General features: G+C 45.4%; 1 protein-coding gene across 1 annotated transcript in view; it reads left to right on the top strand.

The window, feature by feature from the left end:
- LOC118376499 (F-box/WD repeat-containing protein 4-like) overlaps nucleotides 1-27,296 on the top strand; it is a 30,475-nt gene extending 3,179 nt beyond the window's left edge. The window contains exons 6-10 of the mRNA XM_035763214.2: nucleotides 8,104-8,117; nucleotides 8,205-8,336; nucleotides 23,956-24,096; nucleotides 26,057-26,198; nucleotides 26,269-27,296. Of these exons, the coding sequence (XP_035619107.2) occupies nucleotides 8,104-8,117; nucleotides 8,205-8,336; nucleotides 23,956-24,096; nucleotides 26,057-26,198; nucleotides 26,269-26,628 (789 nt within the window). The 3' untranslated portion in view covers nucleotides 26,629-27,296. The remainder of the gene's footprint in view (nucleotides 1-8,103; nucleotides 8,118-8,204; nucleotides 8,337-23,955; nucleotides 24,097-26,056; nucleotides 26,199-26,268) is intronic.
- Nucleotides 27,297-27,815: the final 519 nt, after the last annotated feature.

Genomic DNA, 27,815 nt, shown 5'->3' with positions numbered 1-27,815 from the left:
CATAGGCCCTTTGATTGCTCAGCCATGTACACACCCACACACTTAATGTTGCTCGCGCACACACATACGCACGCGCGCACATGCACACACACGCACACACACACACACACACACACACACACACACACACACACACACACACACACACACACACACACACACACACACACACACACACACACACACACACACACACACACACACACACACACACACACACACACAGAAACAGACACCCTTAATGACACACAGACGCACAAGGTTGTAACAGTATCCCTGCTTCACCACTTGCCCCAGACCGGCAGGCAGCTGATCCGTCAAACTGGCCTTAAAGCCGCAGCAGAGTGGAAACACCATGAGTCACGATCACAGAGAGCAGCTCCCCTCGGATAACAGGCCCTGGGTCAACTCCGTTCAATTCAGGCGATCAGAGATACCCATCATCTTCTGGGTGGATTGTTCAGATTCATGCATTCCATGTCCATTCATCGACAGGAATAGAAATGGGGTAGACCTGGAAGACTGTGATACTGTAGTGAGACTGGCTGTGTCTGCTCATTGACCCCTGTCCCCTCAGCCATACATTCATTTAGTACAGAAACTCAACTTCACAAACACACTTTTATTTTAGAGACACACAGACAGGGTCACGGACAATATGAACTCACTCGCTCTCTCTGTCATACACACTCCTTCAGTATATATTACTCTCACACTGACACACACTCACGCTGAGCCCCGGTGGCCTTGTCTGCTCAGCCAGGACGTCAGCTCTGAGAGTACGGGGCGATTATCCACTTCATTAATTCTCCAATTTGCTGGCTGAAATAGCAGCCGTGCCTCAGCCTGCTGCCCCCTGATAATGGATCTGCTCCTTCCACACACTGGCCAATGACCTGGTTAATTAAAAGGCCCCTAGGAATCAAGGTGTCAACTCACTGATAAACCTATAAACTCACCTACCCCTTCAAACTGATCACTCCTAGAGCTAGGGGGATACAAGGAGAGAGATGTTATAGCCAGAGTCAGTGATGTGATGGTACCGCCAATACATTTTAAGTGATTGCATGACACAGGTCTTGTCACTAAGGACATGGCTCAAAATAAATCTGATAAACAACTCTTTTTTTTGTACAGCTTTCCACTCTTCCAACTACGTTGCATGACATGGTTTAACCATGGAATTTAAAGTTGGTTTAATGTTGTTTTAAAGGACAGTTGAAAGCGACGGGGTGGTGGTGCCATGTTTTTGATTTGGTGTTGTAGGGAGAGAGAGAGGGAGGGAGGGAGCCCCTTGTGTTGTCAATGCTGCTCCCGAGTGACGCAGCTGTCTAAGGCACTGCATCTCAGTGCTAGACCCTGGTTTGATTCCAGGCTGTTCTTAACTGACTTGCCTAGTTAAATAAAGGTTAAATACATTTCTAAAATGAAGAAATCTAAAGAGTAGAGAGAGGGGGGGCAGCAGGTGACAGGGGGTTGCCATACTATTGCTAACGTGGCTATGCCTTGCTGTAGCGATGCTACTGTACTGTAGCTTCACTACTCCTCTAGAGCTGCTTTCCCACAGTATCTGTTATGCTGTCATGCCATTGAGTGTATGCTAACCAACAATGGTCATATCCATATTCTGTTGTCAATAGTACCACTTCTATACTGCTATTACCCAATGGTCATCCCTCCGCTCCGCCACACTGCCACTGCTCTTTTTATATTAACCCTAGTGTTCAGGCTGGGGGCTTTGAAATGTTTCCCTCTCCCTCTCCTCGTCCTCCCCGCTCCCCCTTTCTCCGTGTAATCTTCCTCTCTCGGTGTCCCTTGTTTTCCATCTCCCTCTCTCTCGTTTTACAGTGAAAATCACCTCAAGGTCTGTTAGAGGATTACAGAGAGGTGTATTGTGGCCGCAGTGAAATGCCAAGGCTGATGCGGCTCCGTGTTGTCCCTGCCTGCGCTGGACGAGATTGATCCCAGCAGTAAATCTGGCCCTGGCCTTTTCTCTCAGATTGCTTTTCTCAATCAAGTGTATCTTTCCACACCACGCTGTGGGATACTGTATGTGTCCAGAGGCCCACCTCATATGGCACGTGGTTACTGGAATAGGCCTGGGCTCTGTTGGGTCCATGTCCAAAAGGTTTTCTGTCATCGATCAGCAATTGAGTAAAAGGGGTCGAATCGGGTCTTGGACTTGACTCTGACATGATCAGGGACAGACCTACTCCCCAACCCCGTACTTCACATTAGATATGAGGACCTGCTGTATTAGTGACAGAGGATGAGGGTGAAAATGGGTTCAGTTACTGGTCTTCTTGCTCTCTGTCTCTCTCTTTTCCTCTCTCTTTCCCCTTCTCACCCTCACTTTCCACTCTTGGTGATGTGCTTTTGAATTATAAGGAAGCGGGGCAGGTGGTTAATAGTTGACTGAGGTGTTTCCTGCAGACAGGCTTGGGCCAACAAGAACGAACAGGTTGAGTCTTGGGCGCTGGAGCTGCCGAGGCAGGTCACTATTCAACGGGAGAGAGCATGGCGTCACAGCTGATTGGATTTCCTACCATAGGTTGTTGCGTTGAGTTGTGGTGCTGTTTACTGCTGCTGTGTTGCTCTGTAGGAAGAGTAAGGAAATGGTCTAGGACCAATGGAATGAAAGCTAGGTTTATCCCTCCTAGGGAATTCTTGCCATTGTCACCTTTCATTGTGGGTTTAAGTCGGACACTTTGTCACAAATATAGGCTTATTTGAAAAACTTCAGCCATACAAATACAATTTGATAAATTGATTGATTGGAACTCTGGTGTTAATCAGTTAATCAAATAACTGTGTGTCCATGAGAGAGGCACCACAAAAGCTGTCACTCACACGCCCAGAGAATCACCTGTGCGCATGTGTTACAGGGTGAGCAGCAAGGGATAGCCAATAACAGACTACTTCAAAGGACCAATTAGGGTTTTACGCTCAGTGTCAAAGAACCAATGAGATCAATCCATTTCTCAGCGCCAAAATGCAGGCACACAATGTATGTCGGGAAGACTAGGGGGTTGGGGAGGGAGGGGGGGTTACACTGACCACTCGTAAAGGAGAGGGGGCTGGAAGCCACTGGAGGGAGAAGCTACCCTGAGGAGAGGTGAGAAAGGGGCGCTTTTTTGGGGTTTGTTTTGTCTAGAATTCCTCAAGCACAACTACAAAGATGTTGCAGGGGCAATGCCTTTGAAAGTTTCCAAAGAAAATGATTGTTGGATAAACCGCCCCGATTCGCCACTTTCTCACCACGGAGGGAGGCTGACCTCTGACCTCTAGTATCAAAGTACAGGGAGACGCCCCCTCCAGCCCCCCCACTCCAATTTCACCCCCACTGCTCTGCCCCACTCAACCGCAAGAAAAAGCCTGAAATTCATGTCTTTCTCTTCTGTCTCTCTCAGGCTGGGCCTGTGGCTCAGGAGTCAAGAATTCAATTAGTTAAAAAAAGAGAAGAAAAGAGAGAGACTGCAACAATGCAGCGATAAGGGGCAGAATGTGCGTTCCCACACGCTAAATACAGGGCGCTTTCTCTAGGGCCCACAGAGCCGGAGGACCCGCACTGCAGGAGGCGAGAATAATCACAGCTCCTCTGAACCACTCATTACACACACACACACGCACGCACGCACGCACACACACACACACACACACACACACACACACACACACACACACACACACACATTTACGTACATAACTCACATACTCACATCTCACATACACACCTGACACCCACAGACATATGGTACCTCAAATGTACACACACCTAAGCTACTTCAAACACACACCCATGCGCACAACTCATACGTACCTCACAAACACACATCTCACAGGCCTCTCATTACACAACACCTCATACAGGTGTTCCTGGCATTCACTTGCTATACCTGAGAGACAAGGCCTGCTGTTCAATGTACAGAATGGAAACAACACTACTTGTGGTCTACATCATAGCATACATTGGGTCAATGATACAACTGCCCAGTGAACATGGGATGGTACACCGTATATACAAAGTATGTGGACAACCTTTCAAATTAGTGTATTTGGCTATTTCAGCCATACCCGTTGCTGTCAGGTGTATAAAATCGAGTACACAGCCATGCAATCTCCATAGACATACATTGGCACTAGAATGGCCTTACTGAAGAGCTCAGTGGCTTTCATTGTGGCACCGTCATAGGATGCCACCTTTCCAACTAGTCAGTTTGTCAAATTTCTGCCCCGATAGAGCTTCCCAGGTCAAGTGCTGTTATTGTGAAGTTGAAATGTCTAGGAGCAACAATAGTTCAGCCACGAAGTGGTAGGCCAAACAAGCTCACAGAACAGGACCGCCGAGGGCTGAAGCGTGTAAAAATGGTCTGTCCTCGGTTGCAACACTCACTACCGAGTTCCAAACTGCGTCGGGAAGCAAAGTCAGCACAAGAACTGTTCTTCGGGAGCTTCATGAAATTGGACTCTGGACCAGTGGAATCACATTCTCTTGAGTGATGAATCACGCTTCACCATCTGGCAGTCTAATGGACGAATCTGGGTTTGGCGGATGCCAGAAGAATGCTACCTGTCCTAATGCATAGTGCCAACTGTAAATTTTGGTGGAGGAGGAATAATGGTCTGGGGCTGTTTTTCATGGTTCGGGCTAGGGTCCTTAGTTCCAGTGAAGGGAAATCTTAACGCTACAGCATACAGTGGCATTCTAGATGGTTCTGTGCTTCCTGTTTCAGCATGACAATGCCCCGTGCACAGAAATGGTTTGTCAGAGCATAAACCAAGCCTTGAGGTCAAAGGAATTGTCCGTAGAGCTCCAAGACAGGATTGTGTCGAGGCACAGATCTGGGGAAGGGTACCAAAACATTTCTGCAGCATTGAAGGTCCACAGTGGCTGCTCCAGAGCACACAAGACCTCAGACTGGGGTGGAAGTTCACCTTCCAACAGGACAACGACCCTAAGCACACAGCCAAGACAACGCAGGAGTGGCTTCGAGACAAGTCTCTGAATGTCCTTGAGTGTCCCAGCCAGACCCCGATCGAACATCTCTGGAGAGACCTGAAAATAGCTGTGCAGCGACGCTCCCCATCCAACCTGACAGAGCTTGAGAGAATCTGCAGAGAAGAATGAGATAAATGAGATAAACTCCCCAAATATTGGTGTGCCAAGCTTGTAGCGTCATACCAAAGAAGACTCAAGGCTGTAATCGCTGCCAAAGGTGCTTTAACAAAGTACTGAGTAGAGGGTCTGAATACTTATGTAAATGTATATTTCCATTTTTCATTTTTTAAATAAATGTGCAAACGTTTCTAAAAACTTTTTTTTGCTTTGTCATTTTGGGTTATTGTGTGTAGATTGATGAGGAAAACAACAACAATTTAATACATTTTAGAACAAGGCTGTAACCTAACAACATGTGGAAAAAGCCTAGTTGGTAGAGCTTGGCACTTGCAGCGCCCGGATAGCATTTCATATTTTATAAGGATCCCCATTAGCTGTTCCCAAAGCAGCAGCTACTCTTCCTGGGGTCCACACAAAACATGCAGCATGACATAAAACAGAGTGTCAATAGACAAGAATAGCTCAAGGACTGAACTACACACATTTTTAATAAGAACAACATAACCTAAAACAGGTTCTACTGACACAACACTGAGAAAAACAAGAGAGACCCATTACTTTAGGCCTCCATCCAAATACGTTCATATATTACATTTCCATGTTCATATATTTAATTGACATTCAGTAGCATCTTTCAGACATCTTTCAAAACATACATACATCAGTACAGATACATATGCGTACGAGTTATTTAGGTCAGATAGGGGAGTTTTGCTGTGAGGTGTTGTTCTATTTGATAGTGGGTTCTATTCCCGGGACCACCCATGTGTAAAATATATGTACGATGACTGTAAGTCACTTTGGATAAAGTAATCTGCTAAATGGCATAGTCTATTGTTGTAATCCATTATAGAAATCCACTTTGCTCATAATCGGCATAATCTGAAATTGAATGTTGAGCTGTTGTTAGTTAGAGGATAGCCGTTACTATAGCGAGACTGGATGGTGTTTTGTGTTTTCAATACATGGTGGCGGGCTGTTCTGTTCCGTTCCAGCTGGCTGAGCAGAGCAGAGCAGAGCAGAGGGGCAGGGTGTGGAATGTCCTGGTGCTGTCCTGGTGACCTCAGACAGAGGGGACACAACAAACAGAAGCCAAAAGGGCCAAGACGGGGGTATGGGGGGGGGCTTGGGGACAGTGTGTGTGTGTGTGTGTGTGTGTGTGTGTGTGTGTGTGTGTGTGTGTGTGTGTGTGTGTGTGTGTGTGTGTGTGTGTGTGTGTGTGTGTGAGAGAGAGAGCAGAGGGGGGTGTGGGGTGGGTCAGGGCGAGCCCCTGCCATTGTCCCCCTCCCGGCTGATATAAAAGCATCATAACCCTTTGAGCTCAGACATATTTAGAGAGCAGATAAAAGCACTTTTTTACAAACTAGATACACAGTGGGCACAATGCCGGGGGTCAAGCGCAACAAATTAACAACCTCTTTTGGCTAGAGGAGGGAGGAGGAGGGGGGCAGGGGGCATAGCTAAATTGCCCCTGGGGTCCATCGCCATGCCTCTACATTCCCAGCACCTGCATGGGTCTGTGTTCGTCTCTACTATTTAGCCTATTCTTCTGTAATTGGCTGGGGCTTAGTTTAAATAAATGGTGACTTACTAGTTTTGTTTGGAGTATTCCTTTTCATGTGATAGGTTTGTGTGGGATTCTTTGAATTTCACAGAAGTGGTGCCAGTCCTTCACATCTTTGGCAATAAGGATTGGAGTCAGGTCAAATGTAAACTTTTATTTTGCTGTCAGATAGCCACATACCATTTTAAACTATACGTTTAACTTTATTTATTTTGCATGAAGCTTCACTTTTTTATTTTGCCCATACGCTACAATACTGCGAAGGATACATTGTGTCCATCTGTTTCCCATCTCTCAGAAAGTTTAGGTAGTAAGCTGAAAGTCATACACATGGAAACGGTATACTTTTGTAGTGACTTGTGATGCAAGCCAAATGTTAAAGCCACGCTGGTGGCTTAGAATGTGCAGCCTGACACCAAAGAACACCACTAACCCACCGCGATGTAGAATGGACATGTCATAGAACACTGAGTCACTGAGCCAGAGACCAGAGGGCGAATAGATGAAATGCTGCTCCCTAAGTCCATACATTGACTTTATGGTGTTTGACACAAAGTTTACATTTTGATGTGTTTGACTTTCAGAATTCATTTCGATTTCCTGTATTTTGACTCCAAGTGTGTTCAAATAGGTAACTTTTTTTTATTTCCGGGGAGGGGGGGTCAGAGAATCCCCTATTAACTGAGAAATAATTCTCATAACGTTTAATTTGTTTGAATAGATTCCTAGGGAAAATGAAAGTGATGTTGTGGCTAAGAATGGGGATGGGTTACCACAAGTGGAGCTTTTGCGGTGGTCTTAGGAAGGGGTGGAGCGCCCTGTGCAGTCAGCTTGTTGATTTGGAGCTAACATTGTTGGTACTGTTGGGATCGTCTCCCAGCAGGAGAACACGCGTGTGCCTGTGCGAGTGCATGCATGCTTGTGGCAATGTGCACATGTGCATGCCTCTGTGTATTTTTTTTGTAATTATGTGAGTGTATGCTTGACCGTGTGATTGTGTGTGTGTATATTAGTTTGGCTGAGTTCCCAGCAGGAGCTGAGTTAGTTTGTGTGACCCCTCCACACAGGTCCTTAGATAATGCAGCCAGCTGATGAGTCTACCCAAACGGCAGCAGAGACCCAGCATGTCCTAATGATGAGGAGTGGACTGGGAAGGAAAGGGAGAAGGGTTGGGGGCCACAGAGATGGGGGCGGGCTATGTGATGATTTCAGGATGGAGTGGTAGTAGCAGCTCAGGGAGGTGATTGGGGATTGAGGGGTTTTAAGGAGGGGGCTCCTGTCTCACATCAGGTGAGAGAGGCTTTGACCTTAGCAGCTATAATATCAGTGAGTGGTCTGACCCTACATCAGGGCAGTGCTCGGAGGGACAGAACCGGTTCATTGTAAGTCTGTGCTGTTTGTCCCCCCCTTCCTGCCCCAGCAGAGCAGAGCCCAGTGAGTGGTGAGTAATCTGAGTAATGGAGAGTAATAAGGGCCAGCAAGCGAGTGTGACCTTAACCCTATTGTATCCTGTGTCACCAGGGGTCAGAGGTCATACTCGCTGAGGGCCCGCCACCCTGATTGGACCAAATTAGTTTACCCAACACTAATTAACATGGGCTTCGCTAACGGACCTCTCCACTTAACGGGCCTAACAGCTGCCCCTGTGCCTCAGTACCCCCCCCATGCTACGCCCCTGTCTCAACGCCAAACCATTAGACATTAAAACCAGCAGATAGTGATATAGCGCTGGCGTCATCCTAAAGAAAACTCCCGATGGCATATGAAGCCGGAAGTATTTGAATTTGAAACGCGCCATATTGCTGAATGGAGCTAAGCGGCACCAAAAAAATGCTAAGGTTCATGATGAAAGTGGCCTTAACTAGCAAAGGATCATGGTCGATGTAGTCATTTTCATCCTGCCGGAGAGAGTCAATGAAGATTAGACTCTTTCGAGTGACGATTAGTACAGTTAAATACAGAACATGCCGGCCTGGTCACTCTCTTTGTAAAATCAGACTCAAATTAACTAAAGTGAAGTGCGCGCGAGTACCTTATCTGGATATCAAATGACCATGATTGTTCCACCTGAAAACACAACAACCGATCTCAAGTCGGTTAGGCTAGATTGGATTACCCCATGAGAAAAAAGTGGACTATATAATTTTTTCTCTATTTTTATATGATTATAGACTATCTTTATCATTTGTGCAACTGCATCATTTTGTCATCATAAAAAATAACCTTGGACATATGATGTAGTTTTGGAATTGGAATTGATACGTAATTTACTTATTCAATTATAATTGCATACCAAATTGATATTTCGAACATAGTGTGAGGACAATCCTCCATCTCCATGTCCATCTGTACTCTGCTCTGTCATCCTCTGTCAGCCCCGTAGACATTGGTCAAGCCCCTCCATCTCCACTTGACAGGCTCGTTGACTCTGCGCTGTCATCTGGATAGCACACCACACCCCCTTAAGTGCACGTGCAAAGATCTGTGCATGAGGGCGCGAACCTCCTTGGAGCCTGCCGGCCCATGATTGGTCTGTGTCAGCACGTGGTCCTGTGTGACGACAAATGTAGTAGTCGGAAATGGATCACTATTTAATTCAATATCACGATTTATAGTGAACTTTAAAATAATTCAAAGTAGCGATTATAAAAAACAATATTTTGAGCCCAAAACGGTCATCTACATGTTTTAGGGGGGGCCGTTCTGGCAATCGTAATTTACATAGGCTTTCTAGGGCAGACAAGGGCTTTTGGCACCACTAGGTATGTAGTTGCTGACCAGCAGAGCTAGTGACTTCACGCCCCAGACCGGACACTGGGGGCTTGTTGCCAACCCACCCAGCCGTCAAGAGGAAGAAACGCCAACCAAACCACCTAACATTGCATCAGCACAGTTATCTGTCAACTTCTCTGTCCAATCTCTCCTTCTCTCTGGCTATTCTGTCTCGTTGTTTTTCATTTGAGATCTGCCGCGTTTAGTTTGACATTGTATGCCAAAGCAGTTGATTCTGAAACTGTGAAGTAAAATGGAAAAATAGTAAATTAATTAGTTGTACAAAAGAAAGAAAAAAGATAATCAAATGGTAGTTGTGCCCCAGGGTGTTGGACCTCCCCCTGTCAGTCAAATCTGCAGGAGGCCCTAAGCCTGAGACCTGGGCAGAGCCCAACAGAAGCCCCCCTACCGGCCCTCTCCCCTTGGATCCACCCCACCCTCTACACAGACCCTACTACACCCCTCCACCCCCTCTCCTCTCCTTTCACCCCTGTCCCTCCCATGCATCACCATGCATACCTAGGCCACTAATTCCGACCTGTCAATCCAATCAAAGGAGCACATGTATTTTAGTTTTTCCTATTTTTTTCTTCCCCACTGAAACAATAAACCATCAGACCTCCTCCTCCATGCTTCACGGTGGGAACTACACGCACGGAGATCATCCGTTCACCTACTCGGCGTCTCACAAAGACACGGCAGTTAGAACCAAAAATCTCCAATTTGGACTCATCAGACCAAAGGACAGATTTCCACCAGTCTAATGTCCATTGCGCGTGTTTCTTGGCCCAAGCAAGTCTCTTCTTATAGGCGTCCTTTAGTAGTCGTTTCTTTGCTGCAATTCCACCATGAAGGCCTGATTCACGTAGTCACCTCTGAACGATTGAAGTTGAGATGTGTCTGTTGAACTCAGCGAAGCATTTATTTGGGCTGCAATCTGAGGTGCAGTTAACTCCAATATCTTCTGCAGCAGAGGTAACTCTGGGTCTTCCTGAAGAGCCAGTTTCATCATAGTGCGTGATGGTTTTTGCAACTGCACTTGAAGAAACTTTCAAAGTAATGATGGACTGTCGTTTCTTTTTGCTTATTTGAGTTGGTCTTGCCATAATATGGACTTGGTCTTTTACCAAACAGGGCTATCTTCTGTATACCAACCCTACCTTGTACAACACAACTGATTGGCTCAAATGCATTAAGAAGGAAAGAAATTCCACAAATTAATTTTTTAACAAGGCACACCTGTTAATTGTGGGCTCCCGAGTGGCGCAGCGGTCTAAGGCACTGCATCTCAGTGCAAGAGGCCGTTGTAGGCCGCCATTGTAAATAATAATTTGTTCTTAACTGACTTGCCAAGTTAAATAAAGGTTAAATAAAATGTAAAAAATTAAATGCATTCCAGGTGACTAACTCATGAAGCTGGTTGAGAGAGTGTGCAAAGAGAGTGTGCCAAGAGTGTGCAAAGCTGTCATCACGGTAAAGGGTGGCTACTTTGAAGAATCTCAAATATATTTGGATTTGTTTAACACTTTTTTGGTTACTACATGATTCGGTATGTGTTATTTTGTGAATTTGATGTATTCACTATTATTCTACAATGTAGAAAATAGTAAAACTATAGAAAGACTCTGGAATGAGTAGGTGTGTCCAAACTTGATTGGTACTGTATATTGACACGGTTACAAGGTGTACCTGAGCTCGTTCTTGCTAGACAACATGAACAACATGCCCTTGTGTAGTACATACATGTAGTATAGTATTCAGGTATTTTGTTTTGTGGTTTGTGTTTTTCTCTCAGCGGAGGAGTAAAGATCCCAGTCCTGAAAAATATTATGTTTTTACTGTAGTGTGATGACTGGCACCAGTGGCCTGGCTGATCTGTGCCCCCCATTGTTACTTCCTGTCTGGTAATCAGCTGAGGTACACAAAGCAGTCTGGGAGAGGGCAGGGTGAGGGTTATGGTGGCACTTTGTGTATCTGCAACTGTCTTTTATTGCCCATATCTCAGATGCTTTCACACACACACACACACACACACACACACACACACACACACACACACACACACACACACACACACACACACACACACACACACACACACACACACACACACACACACACACACACAGCAACCCCCCACCCAGACTGTGATAATCCCCTCCCACACATACAAAACACCTTCAACCTCTCCAGACACACAACCATAACTATCCACCCCCCTCCTCCACCCCAAACTAAGACTACCAGCATCAGCCCACCCCAAACCTGTGCATTAGCGTGACCACACTCCCTTTGACAGTAGACACATCAGAGAGAAAACATCATAACTAAGACAATGTTACACCTGCAGCACCAAACATAGCCAGTAAAGCAGCTGGTACATCAGGATCTGAACAAGAAAGGAACCAAAATATACTGCTGATTCCAGGAATGACTTGTCTTCCGATGGTGGAAAATAGTGGCACAGGATGTGACTGAGATCAAATATGCTGATGCTCAAGTCATGGGCTGCCACAGTTTTTTAAGAGAGGGAAAGAGGTGAAGAAATATAGATGCAGGGAAAGGGTGAGAGATAGAAGGGAGAAAAAAGGTGAGAGGAAAGGGGACAGAGGAGAGAGTGAGACCGGGGCAGGAAGAGAGGGAGCAATTTGTTCTGTCTATTACAATGGTAGGTCTGATTTGTTCTAGTTTCACAAATCAAGATTTGTACCCTTTGTTTTTCAAGAAATCAGGACCTTTTTATGACAGATACAAGCCTTTATTCTAGAACAGTCTCATTAAAATCAGGTCCTCTTTCTTGAATCAGTTCCTCTTTCTTGTTACATCTAGTGTTGCCACTAGAAGTGGGGCAAAGGAACAAAGGAACCTGGGGCAAAGGAACCTTGACCGGTCACACATTGTGGCTTTGATTTTAATTTAATTTAACACGTTTCTTTTATCACCCATTGCAATTAATTCTGTGTCTTTTTCATCTCAATGGCACAAAGCTTATGATCAGCCATACAGATGGATCCCACACAAGTGGCGCTTCCGAGCGCACCCCAACTTTTCATGGTGCCTTCTCTCATGGATAAACAGGGAAAAAGCATCAAAGGATCCCAACCATCCCTCCGAGATTCCCGTCAAAGGAGCCCCACAATCGCCTGGCTGATTCCTGGCATTCCGCTCTGAAAAGAGGGGGTTAAATGTCTGCGTTGGGAGGTCGGTCTGTCATACAAATTGCACGGGCATTGTTTTTGGAGAGAACGCGTGTGACATTTAAAGGTGGCTATTGTTCCACCCGTACATTCCTGCCCAGTTCTGTGCCCCACGGTTCTCCCAGCTCCGGGGCTAAATTAGGTGGACGTGCAGCGGGTTGCGTGGCTCCCTGAGTCCCCTCTGTTTGTTTTAGGGCTTGAAAACCCCAGCAGGACTCTTTCTCTACCTGTCTGACGTCCTTTCAGAGGAGTGGCTGTTTCCCAGCGCGGACGTCCCCAGGCCCAGTTTAGACTCCAGACTTAACCTTACAAGAGCCCCCCACCCATACTGCTTTTCAATAGTCCCCCGACACCAAGAGAGAATGCCCTTAGCTTCTCCCTTTTAAAAGTCTGTCAATTCATTAATGGTTCCTTTCACACACTGGGTGTGTGTATGTGTATGTGTATGTGTGTGAGTGTGTGTGGCCCTAAAGCCAACCTGACTCCTGCAGTGAGACCATACAGGCCCTATTCCCACTAAGAAAAATTAAGGAGAGTCTGAGGAGTGGCAAAAGAGAGTTCTACTTTTCAATTCATATTACATCTTTGCCTTACCTTTCGTTGTGGCTGGTAATGCTACATTCTTGGTCCGTAGCTCAAATTGTCCGTAAATATCAAAGTGAGCACAAGCCATTATGCACAAACTATTTAACAATCCAACAATTTAAAAGATTTTACTGCGTAATAGTTCATATAAGGAAATAAGGAAATTGAAATAAAGTCATTAGGAACTATTCTAGGAATTTCACATGACTGGGAATACAGCTATGCATCTGTTGGTCACAGATACCTTAAAAAAAAGGTTGGGCGTGGATCCGAAAACCAGTCAGTATCTGGTGTGATCACCATTTGCATCATGCAGCACGACGCATCTCCTTAAATGAATATATAATCGACTTCAGTGGGCAAATGCTCACCTCCGATGGCCACTGGCATGCTGGAGAAGTGTGCTCTTCACGGATGAATCCCGGTTTCAACTGTACCGGGCAGATGGCAGACAGCGTGTATGGCGTTGTGCCCCATGGTGGCGTTGGGGTTATGGTATGGGCAGGTATAAGCTACAGACAATGAACACAATTGCATTTTATCAATGGCAATTTGAATGCACAGAGATACCGTGACGAGATCCTGAGTCCCATTGTCGTGCCATTCATCCGTTGCCATCACATCATGTTTCAGCATGATCTGTACACAATTCCTGGAAGCTGATAATGTCCCAGTTCTTCCATGGCCTACATACTCACCAGACATTTCACCCATTGAGCATGTTTGGGATGCTCTGGATCGATGTGTCAAACAGCGTGTTCCAGTTCCCGCCAATATCCAGCAACTTCGCACAGCCATTGAAGACAGCTTGATCAACAGCCTGATCAACTCTATGTGAGGGAGATACGTCACGCTGCATGGCGCAAATGGTGGTCACACCAGATGGTTTTCTGAGCCTCGCCTCCTTTTTTAAAGGTATCTGTGACCAACAAATGCATATCTGTATTCCCAGTCATGTGAAATCCATAGATTAGGGCCTAATACATTTATTTCCATTGACTGATTTCCTTATATGAACTGTAACTCAGTAATATCGTAGAAATGATTGCATATTGCGTTTATATTTTTGTTCAGTGTAGTTAAATCAAACTATGTTTCAGCAGAATAATGTTGCAGGAATGCTAACCTTAAACATTAATGTTACCAGTGCTCAATGCCTTCAGAAAGTATTCATACCCCTTGACTTATTTCAAATTTAGTTGTGTTATAGCCTAAATTCAAATGTCACCCATCTACATACAATACCCCATAATGACACAATTTTAGCAAATGTTTTGACATTTAAATACAGAAATGTCTAATTTACATAAGTATTCACACCCCTGAGTCAATACTTGTAGAAGCACCTTTGGCAGCTGTGAGTCTTTCTGGGTAAGTCTCAGAGCTTTCCACTCCAGGATTGTGCAACATTTGCCCATTATTCTTTTCAACATTCTTCAAGCTCTGTCAAAATATGTTGTTGATCATTGCTAAACAACCATTTTCAGATCTTGCCATAGATTTAAGTCAAAACTATAACTCAGGAACATTCACTGTCTTCTTGGTAAGCAACTCCAGTTTCAATTTGACCTTGTGTTTTAGGTTATTGTCCTGCTGAAAGGTCAAATCAAATTTTATTGGTCACATACACATGGTTAGCAGATCTTAATTTTATTTTTTTATATTTTTTTATTTTACCTTTATTTAACTTGGCAAGTCAGTTAAGAAAAAATTCTTATTTTCAATGACGGCCTAGGAACAGTGGGTTAAATGCCTGTTCAGGGGCAGAACGACAGATTTGTCAGCGCAGGGATTTGAACTTGCAACCTTTCGGTTACTAGTCCAACGCTCTAACCACTAGGCTACCCTGCGTGTAGCGAAATGCTTTTGCTTCTAGTTCTGACCGTGCAGTAATATTTAACAAGTAATCTAACAACTTCACAACAACTACCTTATACACACAAGTGTAAAGGAATGAATATGAATATGTACATATAAATATATGGATGAGCGATGGCCGAACAGCATAGGCAAAATGCAGTAGATGGTACAGAGTACAGTATATACACATGAGATGAGTAATGTAGGGTATGTAAACATTATATAAAGTGGCATTGTTTTTAAAGTGACTTGTGATACATTTATTACATCCCATTTTTAATTATTAAAGTGGCTAGAGATTTGAGTCGGTATATTGGCAGCAGCCACTCAATGTTAGTGATGGCTGTTTAACAGTGATGGCCTTGAGATAGAAGCTGTTTTTCAGTCTCTCGGTCCTAGTTTGATGCACCTGTACTGACCTCGCCTTCTGGATGATAGCGGGGTGAACAGGCAGTGGCTCGGGTGGTTGTTGTCCTTGATGATCTTTTTTGCCTTCCTGTGACATCGGGTGTTGTAGGTGTCCTGGAGGGAAGGTAGTTTGCCCCCAGTGATACGTTGTGCAGACCCCACTACCCTCTGGAGAGCCTTATGATTGTGGGTGGAGCAGCTGCCGTACCAGGCGGTGATACAGCCCGACAGGATGCTCTCGATTGTGCATCTGTAAAAGTTGTGAGTGCTTTTGGGGACAAGCCAAATTTCTTCAGCCTCCTGAGGTTGAAGAGGCGCTGTTGCGCCTTCTTCACCACGCTGTCTGTGGGGGTGGACCATTTCAGTTTGTCCGTGATGTGTACGCTGAGGAACTTCAAACTTTCCACCTTCTCCACTACTGTCCTGTCGATGTGGATAGGGGGGTGCTCCCTCTGCTGTTTCCTGAAGTCCACGATCATCTCCTTTATTTTGTTTTGTTGAGTGTGAGGTTGTTTTCCTGACACCACACTCCGAGGGCCCTCACCTCATCCCTGTAGGCCGTCTCGTCGTTGTTGGTAAATCAAGCCTACCACTGTAGTGTCACGTGCAAACTTGATGATTGAGTTGGAGGCGTGCATGGCCACGCAGTCATAGGTGAACAAGAAGTACAGAAGAGGGCTGACAACGCACCCTTGTGGGGCCCCAGTGTTGATGATCAGCAGGGTGGAGATGTTGTTTCCTACCCTCACCACCTGGGGGTGGCCCGTCAGAAAGTCCAGGACCCAGTTGCACAGGGCGGGGTCGAGACCCAGGGTCTCAAGCTTAATGACGAGTTTAGAGGGTACTATGGTGTTAAATGCTGAGCTGTAATCCATGAACAACATTCTTACATAGGTATTCCTTCTGTCCAGATGGGTAAGTGCAGTGTGATTGCGATTGCGTCATCTGTGGACCTATTGGGGCAGTAAGCAAATTGGAGTGGGTCTAGGGTGTCAGGTAGGGTGAAGGTGATATGATCCTTGACTAGTCTCACAAAGCACTTCATGATGACAGAAGTTTGTATTCGGTCATGTTTCCGATCTCCTTGCCATGATTAAAAGCAGTGGTTCGCGCTTTCAGTATTGCGCAAATGCTGCCATTAATCCACGGTTTCTGGTTGGGGAAGGTTTTAATTGTCACCGTGGGTACAACATCACCGATGCACTTGTTAAAACTCACTCGCTGAATCAGCGTATACATCAATGTTGTTGTCCGATGCTATTCGAAACATATCCCAGTACACATGATCGAAGCAATCTTGAAGTGTGGAATCAGATTGGTCGGACCAGCGTTGAACAGACCTGAGCACAGGTGTTTCCTGTTTTAGTTTCTGTCTATAGGCTGGGAGCAACAAAATGGAGTTGTGGTCAGATTTCCCGAAAGGAGGGCGAGGGAGGGCTTTGTATGCGTCGCGGAGGTTAGAGTAGCAATGATTGAGAATTTTGCCAGCCCGGGTCGCTGATAAAATTTAGGGACCCTTGTTTTCAGATGAGCCTTGTTAAAATCCCCAGCTACAATAAATGCAGCCCCAGGATATGTGGTTTCCAGTTTACATAGAGTTCTTTCAGGGCCGTCGAGGTGTCTGGTTGTGGGGGATATACATGGCTGTGATTATAATCGAAGAGAATTCTCTTGGTAGATAATGCGGACAGAATTTTATTGTAAGGAATTCTAGGTGCCTTTTTTCTTACCAGAGAGATGTTTGTTTCTGTCGGTGCGATGCGTGAAGGTGAATTCATCATCCAGTGTCTAGTGGAAAGCAGACTGAACCAGGTTTTTCTCTAGGATTTTGCTGTGCTTAGCTCCATTACATTTTATTTTTAATCCTAAAAAACTCCCCAATCCTTAATGTCTACAAGCCAACCCATAATATGATGTAGCCACCACAATGCTTGAAAATGTGTAGAGTGGTACTCAGTAACTGTGTTGTATTAGATTTGCCCCAAACGTAATATGTTGTATTCAGGACAAAAAGTGAATTGCTTTGCCCATTTTTGCAATATTACTTTATTGCCTTGTTGCAAACATGATGCATGTTTTGGAATATTTTTATTCTATACAGGCTCCCTTCTTTGCACTCTGTCAGTTAGGTTAATATTGTGGGGTAACTCCTCAGTTTTCTCCTATCACAACCATTAAACTCTGTAACTGATTTAAAGTCACCGTTGGCCTCATGGTGAAATCCCTGAGTGGTTTCCTACTTCTCTGGCAACTGAGTTAGGAAGGATGCCTGTGTCTTTGTAGTGACTTGGTGTATTGATACATCATCCAAAGTGTAATTAATAACTTGTTGAGGTAGGCCATTCAATTCTTGTGGGTCAGCTAAGGAGTATTGGTGTCTCTGAGGGGTCTTTGGCCTGGTTTGGTAACTACCTCTCTCAAAGAGTGCAATGTGTATCGTCAGCAAATGTACTGTCTCAGTCACTGCCTGTCACCAAGGGAGTACCCCAAGGCTCGATCCTAGGCCCCATTCTCTTATCAATTTACATCAACAACATAGTTCAGGCAGTAGGAGGCTCTCTCATCCATTTATATGCAGACGATACAGTCTTTTGCCCCTCAACAGATGTTGTGTTAAACACTTTAAAACAAAGTTTTCTTAGTGCCCAACAAGCTTTCTCTAAACTTGCTCTGAACATCTCCAAAACAAAGGTCATGTGGTTCCCCCCTCACCCCACTGGTGTGATTACCTCTGAGGGTTTAGAGCTTGAGGTAGTCACCTCATACAAGTACTTGGGAGTATGGCTAGACGGTACACTGTCCTTCTCTCAGCACATATCCAAGCTGCAGGCTAAGGTTAAATAAAGACTTGGTTTCCTCTATCGTAATCGGTCCTCTATCACCCCAACTGCCAAACTAACCCTGATTCAGATGACCATCCTACACATGCTTGATTACGGAGACTTAATTTATAGATCGGCAGGTAAGGGTGCTCTCGAGTGGCTCGATGTACTTTACGATTCGGCTATCAGATTTGCCACCAATGCTCCTTATAGGACACATCACTGCACTCTATACTTCTCTGTAAACTGGCCATCTCTGTATACCCAGCACATGACCTCTATCTGAGATGCCTACTGCAACCCTCATCCTCCACATACAACACCCATTCTGCCAGTCATATTCTGTTAAAGGTCCCCAAAGCACACACATCTCTGGGTCACTCCTCTTTTCAGTTCGCTGCAGCCAACGACTGGAACAAGTTGTAAAAAACGCTCACACTGGACAGTTTTATCTCCGTCTTTACATCATTCAAAAATAATGTTAAACACTATTATTTAACTATTATTGAACACGAGTACATGCAACTTATGTGGCTTGTTAACCGAATTTTTACTCCCTACTCTCAAATTTTTATTTAGGTTTACCATAACAATACTTATTGACACAAAACATTTCAGGTTTGAACTTTTATGAATTTGTTTATGAATTTGTAAAAAAAAATAAAACATAATTCTACTTTGACATTATGAGGTATTGTGTCTAGTCCAGTGACAATTTCTGTTCAATTTAATCCATTTTAAATTCAGGCTGTAACACAAAACAATGTGGCATATGTCAAGGGGTGTGAATAATTTCTGAAGGCACTGTACCTAGGGCATCAGTCTCTAAGGTGCAGGGTAGATTACCAGGTGGTAGCTGGCTAGTGGCAGTATCTAAGGTGCAGGGTAGATTACCAGGTGGTCCAGGTGGTCCTTCTGTAGCTCAGTTGGTAGAGCATGGCGCTTGTAATGCCAGGGTAGTGGGTTTGATTCCCGGGACCACCCATACGTAGAATGTATGCACACATGACTGTAAGTCGCTTTGGATAAAAGCGTCTGCTAAATGGCATATATTATTATTATATTAGTAGCTGGCTAGTGACAGTATCTAAGGTGCAGTAAAGGGTACCGAGCGGAGGGAGGCCGGTCAGTGATGACTGGTTAACAGTCTGATGACCTGGAGATAGAAGCCATCTTCAATTTTCTGTCCCTGCTTTGATGCCCCTGTACTGTCTTCGCCTGCTAGATGGTAGAAGGGTGAACTGGCTGTGGCTCGGGTGGCTGATGTCCTTGATGATCTTCTTGGCCTTCCTGTGGCACCGGGTGCTGTAGATGTCTTGGAGGGCAGGCATTGTGCCCCCGGTGATGTATTGGGCTGACCGCACCACCCTCTGGAGAGCCTTGCGGTTGCAAGCGGTGTAGTTGCTCTAGCAGGTGGTGATGCAGCCTGACAGAATGCTCTCGGTTGAAGAGATGCTGTTGCGCCTTCTTCACCACAGTGTCGTTGTGGAGGGACCATTTCAAATCCTTAGTGATGTGCACGCAGAGGAACTTGAAGCTTTTAACATTACATTACATTTAAGTCATTTAGAAGACGCTCTTATCCAGAGCGACTTACAAACCTTCTCCACTTAGGCCCCATTGATGTGGATGGGGGCGTGCTCTCTCTACGGTCTCCTGTAGTCCACGATCAGCTCCTTTGTTTTGTTGTCATTGAGGGAGAATTTATTTTCCTTGCTCCCCTCCGCCAGGCTTCTGCCCTCCTCCCTGTAGGCTGTCTCGTCGTTGTTGGTAATCAGGCCTACCACTGTTGTGTCGTCAGCAAACTTGATGATTGAGTTGGAGACTTACGGAGCCACACAGTCATGGGTGAAAAGGGAGTACATGAGGGGCTGAGCTGAGCATGCACCCCTGTGGGTCCCCCCTGTTGAGGATCCCTGTGCCTACCTTCAACACCTGGGGTCAGCCCGTCAGGAAGTCTAGGACCCAGTTAAGCATGGAGGGGTTCAGACCAAGGGCCCTGAGCTTAGTGATGAGCCTGGAGGGAACTATGGGGTTGAAGGCTGAGTGTAGTCATTGAACAGCATTCTCACATTGGTGTTACTCTTGTCCAGGTGTGATAGAGCAGTGTGCAGTGCAATGACTATTGCATCGTCAGTGGATCTATTGAGGGCAGTATGCAAATTGTAGTGGGTCTAGGGCAGGGATCATCAACTAGATGAGCGGATGGTTGGGGGGCCGGAGTGTAATTACAAATAATCAGATCCCTTCCCCTTTTCTACATTTTGTTGTGTTACACCCTTGTTTTAAAATTGATTCAAAAAGTGTCCCTCATCAATCTACACACAATACCCCATAATGACAAAGCCATTAACATTTTTTGGGGTGCAAATTTATTCAAATTAAAAACAGAAATACCTTATTTACATAAGTATTCAGACCCTTTGCTATTAGACTTGAAATTGAGCTCAGGTGCATCCTGTTTTCATTGATCATCCTTGAGATGTTTTTACAACTTGATTGCAGTCCACCTGTGGTAAATTCAATTGATTGGACATGATTTGGAAAGACACACACCTGTCTATATAAGGTCCCATAGTTGACAGTGCATGTCAGAGCAACAACCAAGCCATGAGGTCAAAGAAATTGTCCGTAGAGCTCCGAGACAGGATTGTGTCGAGGCACAGATCTGGGGAAGGGTACCAAAAAATTACTGCAGCATTGAAGTTCCCCAAGAACACAGTGGCCTGCTACAAAGGCCTCTGTGTTCAAATTGCTGCAAAGAAACCAGTACTAAAGGACACCAATAGGAAGAAGAGACTTGCCTGGGTCAATAAACATGAGCAATGGACATTAGACTGGTGGAAATCTGTATTTTCGTCTGATGAGTCCAAATTTGAGATTTGTGTTTTTGTGAGGCGCAGAGTAGGTGAATGGATGATGTCCGCATGTGTGGTTTCCACCATGAAGCATGGAGGCGGAGGTGTGATGCTGTGGAGGTGCTTTGCTGTTGACGCTGTTGGTGATTTATGTAGAATTCAAGGCACACTTAACCAGCATGGCTACCACAGCATTCTGCAGCAATACGCCATCCCATCTGTTTTGCTCTTAGTGGGACTATCATTTGTTTTTCAACAGGACAAGGACCCAAAACACACCTCTCGGCTGTGTAAGTGATATTTAACCAAGGAGAGTGATTGAGTGCTGCATCAGATGACCTGGCATCCACAATCATCCGACCTCAACCCAATTGAGATGGTTTGGGATGAGTTGGACCGCAGAGTGAAGGAAAAGCAGCCAACAAATGCTCAGCGTATGTGGGAACTCCTTCAAGACGGTTGGAAAAGATTTTCTCATGAAGCTGGTTGAGAGAATGCTAAGAGTGTGCAAAGCTGTCATTTCATTTTTTAAAACCTTTATTAAACTATGCAAGTCAGTTAAGAAAAAAATATTATTTACAATGACGGGTTACTCCGGCCAAACCCTGACGACGCTGCGCCGATTGTGCGCCGCTCTATGGGACTCCGAATCACGGCCAGATGTGATACAGCCTGGATTCAAACCAGGGACTGTAGTGACACGTCTTGCACTGAGATGCAGTGCCTTACACCGCTGCGCCACTTGGGAGTCCCAAGGCAAAGGGTGGCTATTTTGAAGAATCAAAAATATAAATACTTTTTTGGTTACTACTGTACATGATTCCATATGTGTTTTTTTTTCTCATAGTTTTAATGTCTTCACTATTATTATACAATGTATAAAATACAAACAATAAAGAAAAACCCTTGAATGAGAAGGCGTGTCCAAACCTTTGACTGGTACTGTATATCAAAGGGACACAAAAGGCACTCACTCACTTCATGGATTGACTCTGTTATGTGACGGTAATGACTCGTCAGTATTGTTTTATCGACTCAACCATGTGACTTTCCACTCAGGCATGCTTTGGGCCAGACTCAGGTATGTGACGGTGTGGACCCAGACATGAGATGGTCAGATCACACAATAAAGCCGCAGCTCAAAGGCAAGTGGCAGCCCCACATGCAGATACAGTCCTTCTGACAGATTATATGGTTATGCTCCATCCTGTAATCTTTTCCTAGAGGCTCATAAAAGTGGTGACCTAACAATTTGAGAGTCCCGTTTTGCTGCTCGCCATCCGTCACACAGTGCTATTACGGGCTTTAATATGTTGACGCAGATGTGAAGAGCGCTTTCATGGATCCGGGTTTTTATCATCTCACCTTGGTGTCGGACCTTTCAGAGGGCCACGAAGACCTTCAGTGCAATCAGCTCAATTGTGTCTGTGAGACGTTGTATTCAGGCTATGAATTGAATGGCCTATATCCTTGTGGGTTGAGGGATATAGGGGGCTCTCTATAAGACACATTTGAGTTATGAGTCAATTATTCACGTGTGGCTTGAGTGGTATAGGTGTTCTTTGTCTGGCATGCATTAAGCCCTGGGTTTTAGCAGTAAAAAGAAAATGAGAGGTCGGTACCCCACACAGACACATAGCCCAGAGAGAGAGCCTCATCACAGACTCCCCATTGGCCAGGCTTAGACCCCAGGGCTGAGAAAGCTCTCATCCAATAAGACGCCCCGTGTGGAAAGCCCTCGTCCAATAAGATGGCCCCCTGGGGTGAGGCTGGCGGATTACCAGTCTGCCCCTGGTGTTTGGGGCAGTGGGGGCACGAGCGAGGAGGGGGAGGGAGTGCGGTCACCAGGGCCAGCGGGCACCTTTAAATGGTTGCTAGGGAGCAGGTATCAAAGGTCTGCGATTCGCACACAGTCACGGTCATGGAGGAATTAAACAGCAACAAAGAGACAGTTATTCTGCAATAATCCGCACTGTGGAGGGCAAGTTATTCTCCAATAATCAGAGCCGCTGAGGGGGCAGCCAACAGAGGACTGTGATCACAAGAGCATGGTACTGCTCATGCACACACCCACCCATACACGTCCTTTGTGTACCCATACACACAAATATATATTTTTACACACCACGCCATTTTCTCTCTTTCTCTCTCTCTCTCTCTCTCTCTCTCTCTCTCTCTCTCTCTCTCTCTCTCTCTCTCTCTCTCTCTCTCACTCTCTCTCTCTCTCTCTCACACACACACACCTCCATCCCGCACAGTGTCGTAGCGTGGGAGGATCCCTGTAATCGGCCTCAGAGCCCTCTCCCAGATAGAGAGGTGTTGACTTTGATCTCCTCTGGGTGGTCTGGAGCCGGTGGGATTGGGAATATAGAGATGGAGAGAGAGGGCTGTCTGTGGGAATATGAAGATATACACAGCGAGCTTAGGGGTGAATCAAGGATCAACTCCAAGAAAGACCTAGACCGGTGACAAAAGTGTGTTGTCTTCCTCTCACTTTGAGATAAGATGAGTTATACCTAGTAGGGACTCCATTGAATATTCGTGGTTGCTTATGGGTGTAAGTGAACACTGTACATCCTCATTTGAAGCACTATGGACCTCCTGTATTCGACGTGAAGTAGCCAGCGGGCATTTATTGATGCAGAGGGAAGAGTGTACATGTAACATATCTGTGATCTTAGGTGCAGGAACTGAACTGTCTCTCTCTTCATCTTTCTTCTTTTTCCTACTTTCTCTCTATTTCTCCCTCCTCCCTCTCACTGTCTCTCAGGTGTGAGTTGCTGTGTTGTCTAGGTTCAGAGTCCCAGAGGGAAGCAGGTGTGGTGGATATAGTATATGAGTCGCCCTTCCAGCAGCTCACCTGTGGCTACGACGCCTATATCCGCTCTTGGGACCTCCGCCTCAGCCCCAGGTACGCCGTCCGTCCATCAAGCAAGCTGTCAATCAATACTTTTTCCCCCTTCGTATTCACATATGTATAAATTGTCAATGTACTGTGGCTCATATTGTATGGCAAAATGTACCTCCACCAATATAGCACATGCATCAATATACATTATAAAACTGTTCAAGCATTACGATTCGCAAAGAAGCATTCTGTGCCGTGCCAAAATTAGAATTAACGTCACGGCTACATCATACACTTCAATACACGTGCTATGAGTCAGCACAGCACACATAAGAGCACTAGCAACACAGTCTAGTCATTCTGCCTCCCCTCCATCTTCCAAAGAGAAAGAGCGCAGTATGTTACTATCCAGTCCACACTGGGCGGTGCCCGTATTGATGCGGAGCGTTTTCACAACAAACCCGGTCCTGCTATCAAAGTAGACGAGGCCATTTGATTTGGGTGGTGTGTGTGTGTGTGTGTGTGTGAGGTGTTTTTGTGGGGAGGGGTCCAGTCAAGTAACACAAATAAAAGCTGATTGTCAGCTAGCTCTGGGGAGTTGAGTGGAGGGTTGGGCTGGGATGGGGGTCCCTCTTTAGACATCAATAATTCACACCACACACAGCACCCCCAGGAGGCTCCCTGGGACAGTGAGGAGGCGCGGGGTGTCTGGACGTTGGGTTCCCGCTGAAAGCAGGACTTTGAGTTTTGCAGATGCCTGGAGGGTATCCGACCAGAGGACAGCAACACACACACAGTTCATTCTCTGTCTGATATACACTGTTGTCTTGGTGTTGTGAAGCACCTGTCTCTTGTTTTATGGGTTAATGTTGTGTAGTGTTGTTGTGTATTTTATCAGATTGATCTATCATCTCATGGTCTTGTTGAATATGTAAGTTTTGTGTATCACGTTGTTTCATCAAATTTTTGGGGTTATTTCTTTATATTTATAATACGTTTTTTTTTTTATTGGGTAAAGGAAAATAGTTTTCTCATGTGATGTGGCATTGTTTTATTTAGTTTTAGAGATGTCTGTTTTTGTGTCGTGGCTGTGACAAACTCTGCTGCATTCTCACCATGTCGGCTATAGGTTTGGCAGAGAGGGGGGAAACGAGAGAGAAAGAGAAGTCAGCCCAATGGGCCTTGTCTACCTCATGCACTCTTGACTCACATTGTCCCAGAAAAACACACTCCAAGAAACCGACACAGCCCAAACTCTCTCAGAGACACACAATAGTAAGTTACTGCTTGACTTTAACCTCAGTTGCCAAGACAGGTAAAGTGGTCTGGTGACAGGGACACTCCTTTGAGTCTGGTCGAATCAGGGCTATATGTGGATATATCTGGTGTCTCTCAACACTTTAGGACCCAATGACAGTGAATTGACCTCGTGCTCATTGGATTGCTAAAATTAGGACGAAGAAGCGGTGTGTGCCTGTGTGTGTGTGCACGCCTGTGTGTGTGTGTGAGACTGACTCCAGACGCCTCTGTTGCCCTGCTGTCTGCACCCGGTCCCTGTGCATCACTTATTGATGAGGCTCTAATGGATGATCGATCTCCATTGGCAGAACTCCTAAAATATTTCCCCTACCACCACCTCCTTCCCCACCGCAAACCCAGCCAGCACTCCCAACACCCCAGCGCCTTTCCGTAAACAACAGATGAAGTTTCAGCATCCCCAGACAACTCGCACACAAACCTCACAACATACACCCTACTCAAAACACACACCAACATACACAATCTAACTTACTCAAAACATGCACACACACATTTGCCTTCTTAAAATTCTTGAAAGTACACTCTCCAAAATCCAGTCACATTCCGCACTGTGAAGTAGTGGTCCTCGCCTAGGTCATCAAAGTAAGTTGAACCTAATGAATGCTGTAGCGCTGTCGTTTTTGACTATTTCACCTCCTGCAATTCATAGTATTTCAAATTAAACAGATGTCTACTTTTTCACAAACATCCTCCTGTCCAACAGGAAGTGTGTCATGGAGTGGGAGGAGCCTCACGACAGTGCCCTCTACTGCATCCAGACGGACGGGAATCACATGATTGCCAGTGGCTCCTCCTACGATGGCGTCATACGGATGTGGGATAAGTGGCAGACCCGCTGCGTAGAGGTATGTGTGTGTAAAATCAATTTGTGTGTGGGTGACGGCCATTTATGACTGTTTGTTTTCCTTGCCACAGATGTTGCAGTTATCCTCCGCTGTGAGCAGCCCAGTGTGGTCACCTGATGCAGCACTCCATCACTCTTCTTCTTGGTCAAATAGCCTTGGAGGTGTGTTGGGTCATTGTCCTGTTGAAAAACAAATGATAGTCCCACTAACCAGATGGGATGGCGTGTCGCTTGCGAATTCTGTGGTAGCCATGCTGGTTAAGTGTGTCTTGAATCCTAAAAAAAATCACAGACAGTGTCACAAGCAAAGCACCATCACACCTCCTCTATGCTTCATGGTGGGAACCACACATGCAGAGATCATCTGTTCACCTACTCTGCGTCTCACAAAGACACTGCGGTTGAAACCAAAAATCTCAAATTTGGACTGATCAGAACAAAGGACAGATCTCCACCGGTCTAATGTCCATTGCACATATTTCTTGGCCCAAGCAAGTCTCTTCCTTATTGGTGTCCTTTTATTAGGGGTTTCTTTGCAGCAATTCAACCACAAAGGCCTGTTTCACGCAGTCTCCTCTGAACAGTTGATGTTGAGATGTGTCTGTTATTTGAACTCTGTGAAGCATTTATTTGGGCTGCAATTTCTGAGGCTGGTAACTCTAATGAACTTATCCTCTGCAGCAGAGCTAACTCTGGGTCTTCATGAGAGCCCACCACACCTCATATTTGAGCTGTTCTTGCCATAATATGGACTTGGTCTCTTTCCAGATAGGGGTGGTATACAGAAGATAGTCCTATCTTGTCACAACACAACAGATTGGGTCAAACACATTAAGAAGGAAAGGAAGGAAATTCCACAAATTAACTTTTAACAAGGCACACCTGTTAATTGAAATGAATTCCAGGTGACTACCTCATGAAGCTGTTTGAGAGAATACCAAGAGTGTGCAAAGCTGTCATCAAGGCAAAGGGTGGCTACTTTATAGAATCTCAAATATTAAATATATTTTGATTTGTTTAACACTTTTATGGTTACCCACATAATTCCATATGTGTTGTTTCATAGTTTTGATGTCTTCACTATTATTAAACAATGTAAAAAATAAGGAAAAAACCCTGGAATGAGTAGGTGTGTCCAAACTTTTGACTGGTACTGTATATGCGGATACTACGCCCTGAAACCAACATGGAAACCTCTGCCAGGGCAACACAGATCCTGGACTAGAGGGCATGCAAGAACATGTTGTTACAGGACTAATCCAGTGGCCTGGAAGCTCTATCTCTCTCTCTCACACACACACACACACACACACACACACACACACACACACACACACACACACACACACACACACACACACACACACACACACACACACACACACACACACACACACACACACACACACACACACACACACACACACACGATAAAGCCTAGATAACGCTTCCATTGAAGAACACACAGGGAGGTGTTTCCACCTCACACTTTGAGTGACTACGGGCTCTGTCGGATGCTTTGAGGGGATAAAACCATATTAGCCACTGACAGTAACATAGGAAAACAGTGTTTGGGGTTTCCATTCATTTGACCTCAACACCTGCAGTCAGTCAGGAT

This window comes from Oncorhynchus keta, chromosome 2 (genome assembly GCF_023373465.1).
Source record: "Oncorhynchus keta strain PuntledgeMale-10-30-2019 chromosome 2, Oket_V2, whole genome shotgun sequence".
NCBI lineage: Eukaryota > Metazoa > Chordata > Actinopteri > Salmoniformes > Salmonidae > Oncorhynchus > Oncorhynchus keta.
The sequence above is the reverse complement of the archived record's forward strand: the minus strand, read 5'-3'. Positions and strand labels throughout refer to the sequence as shown.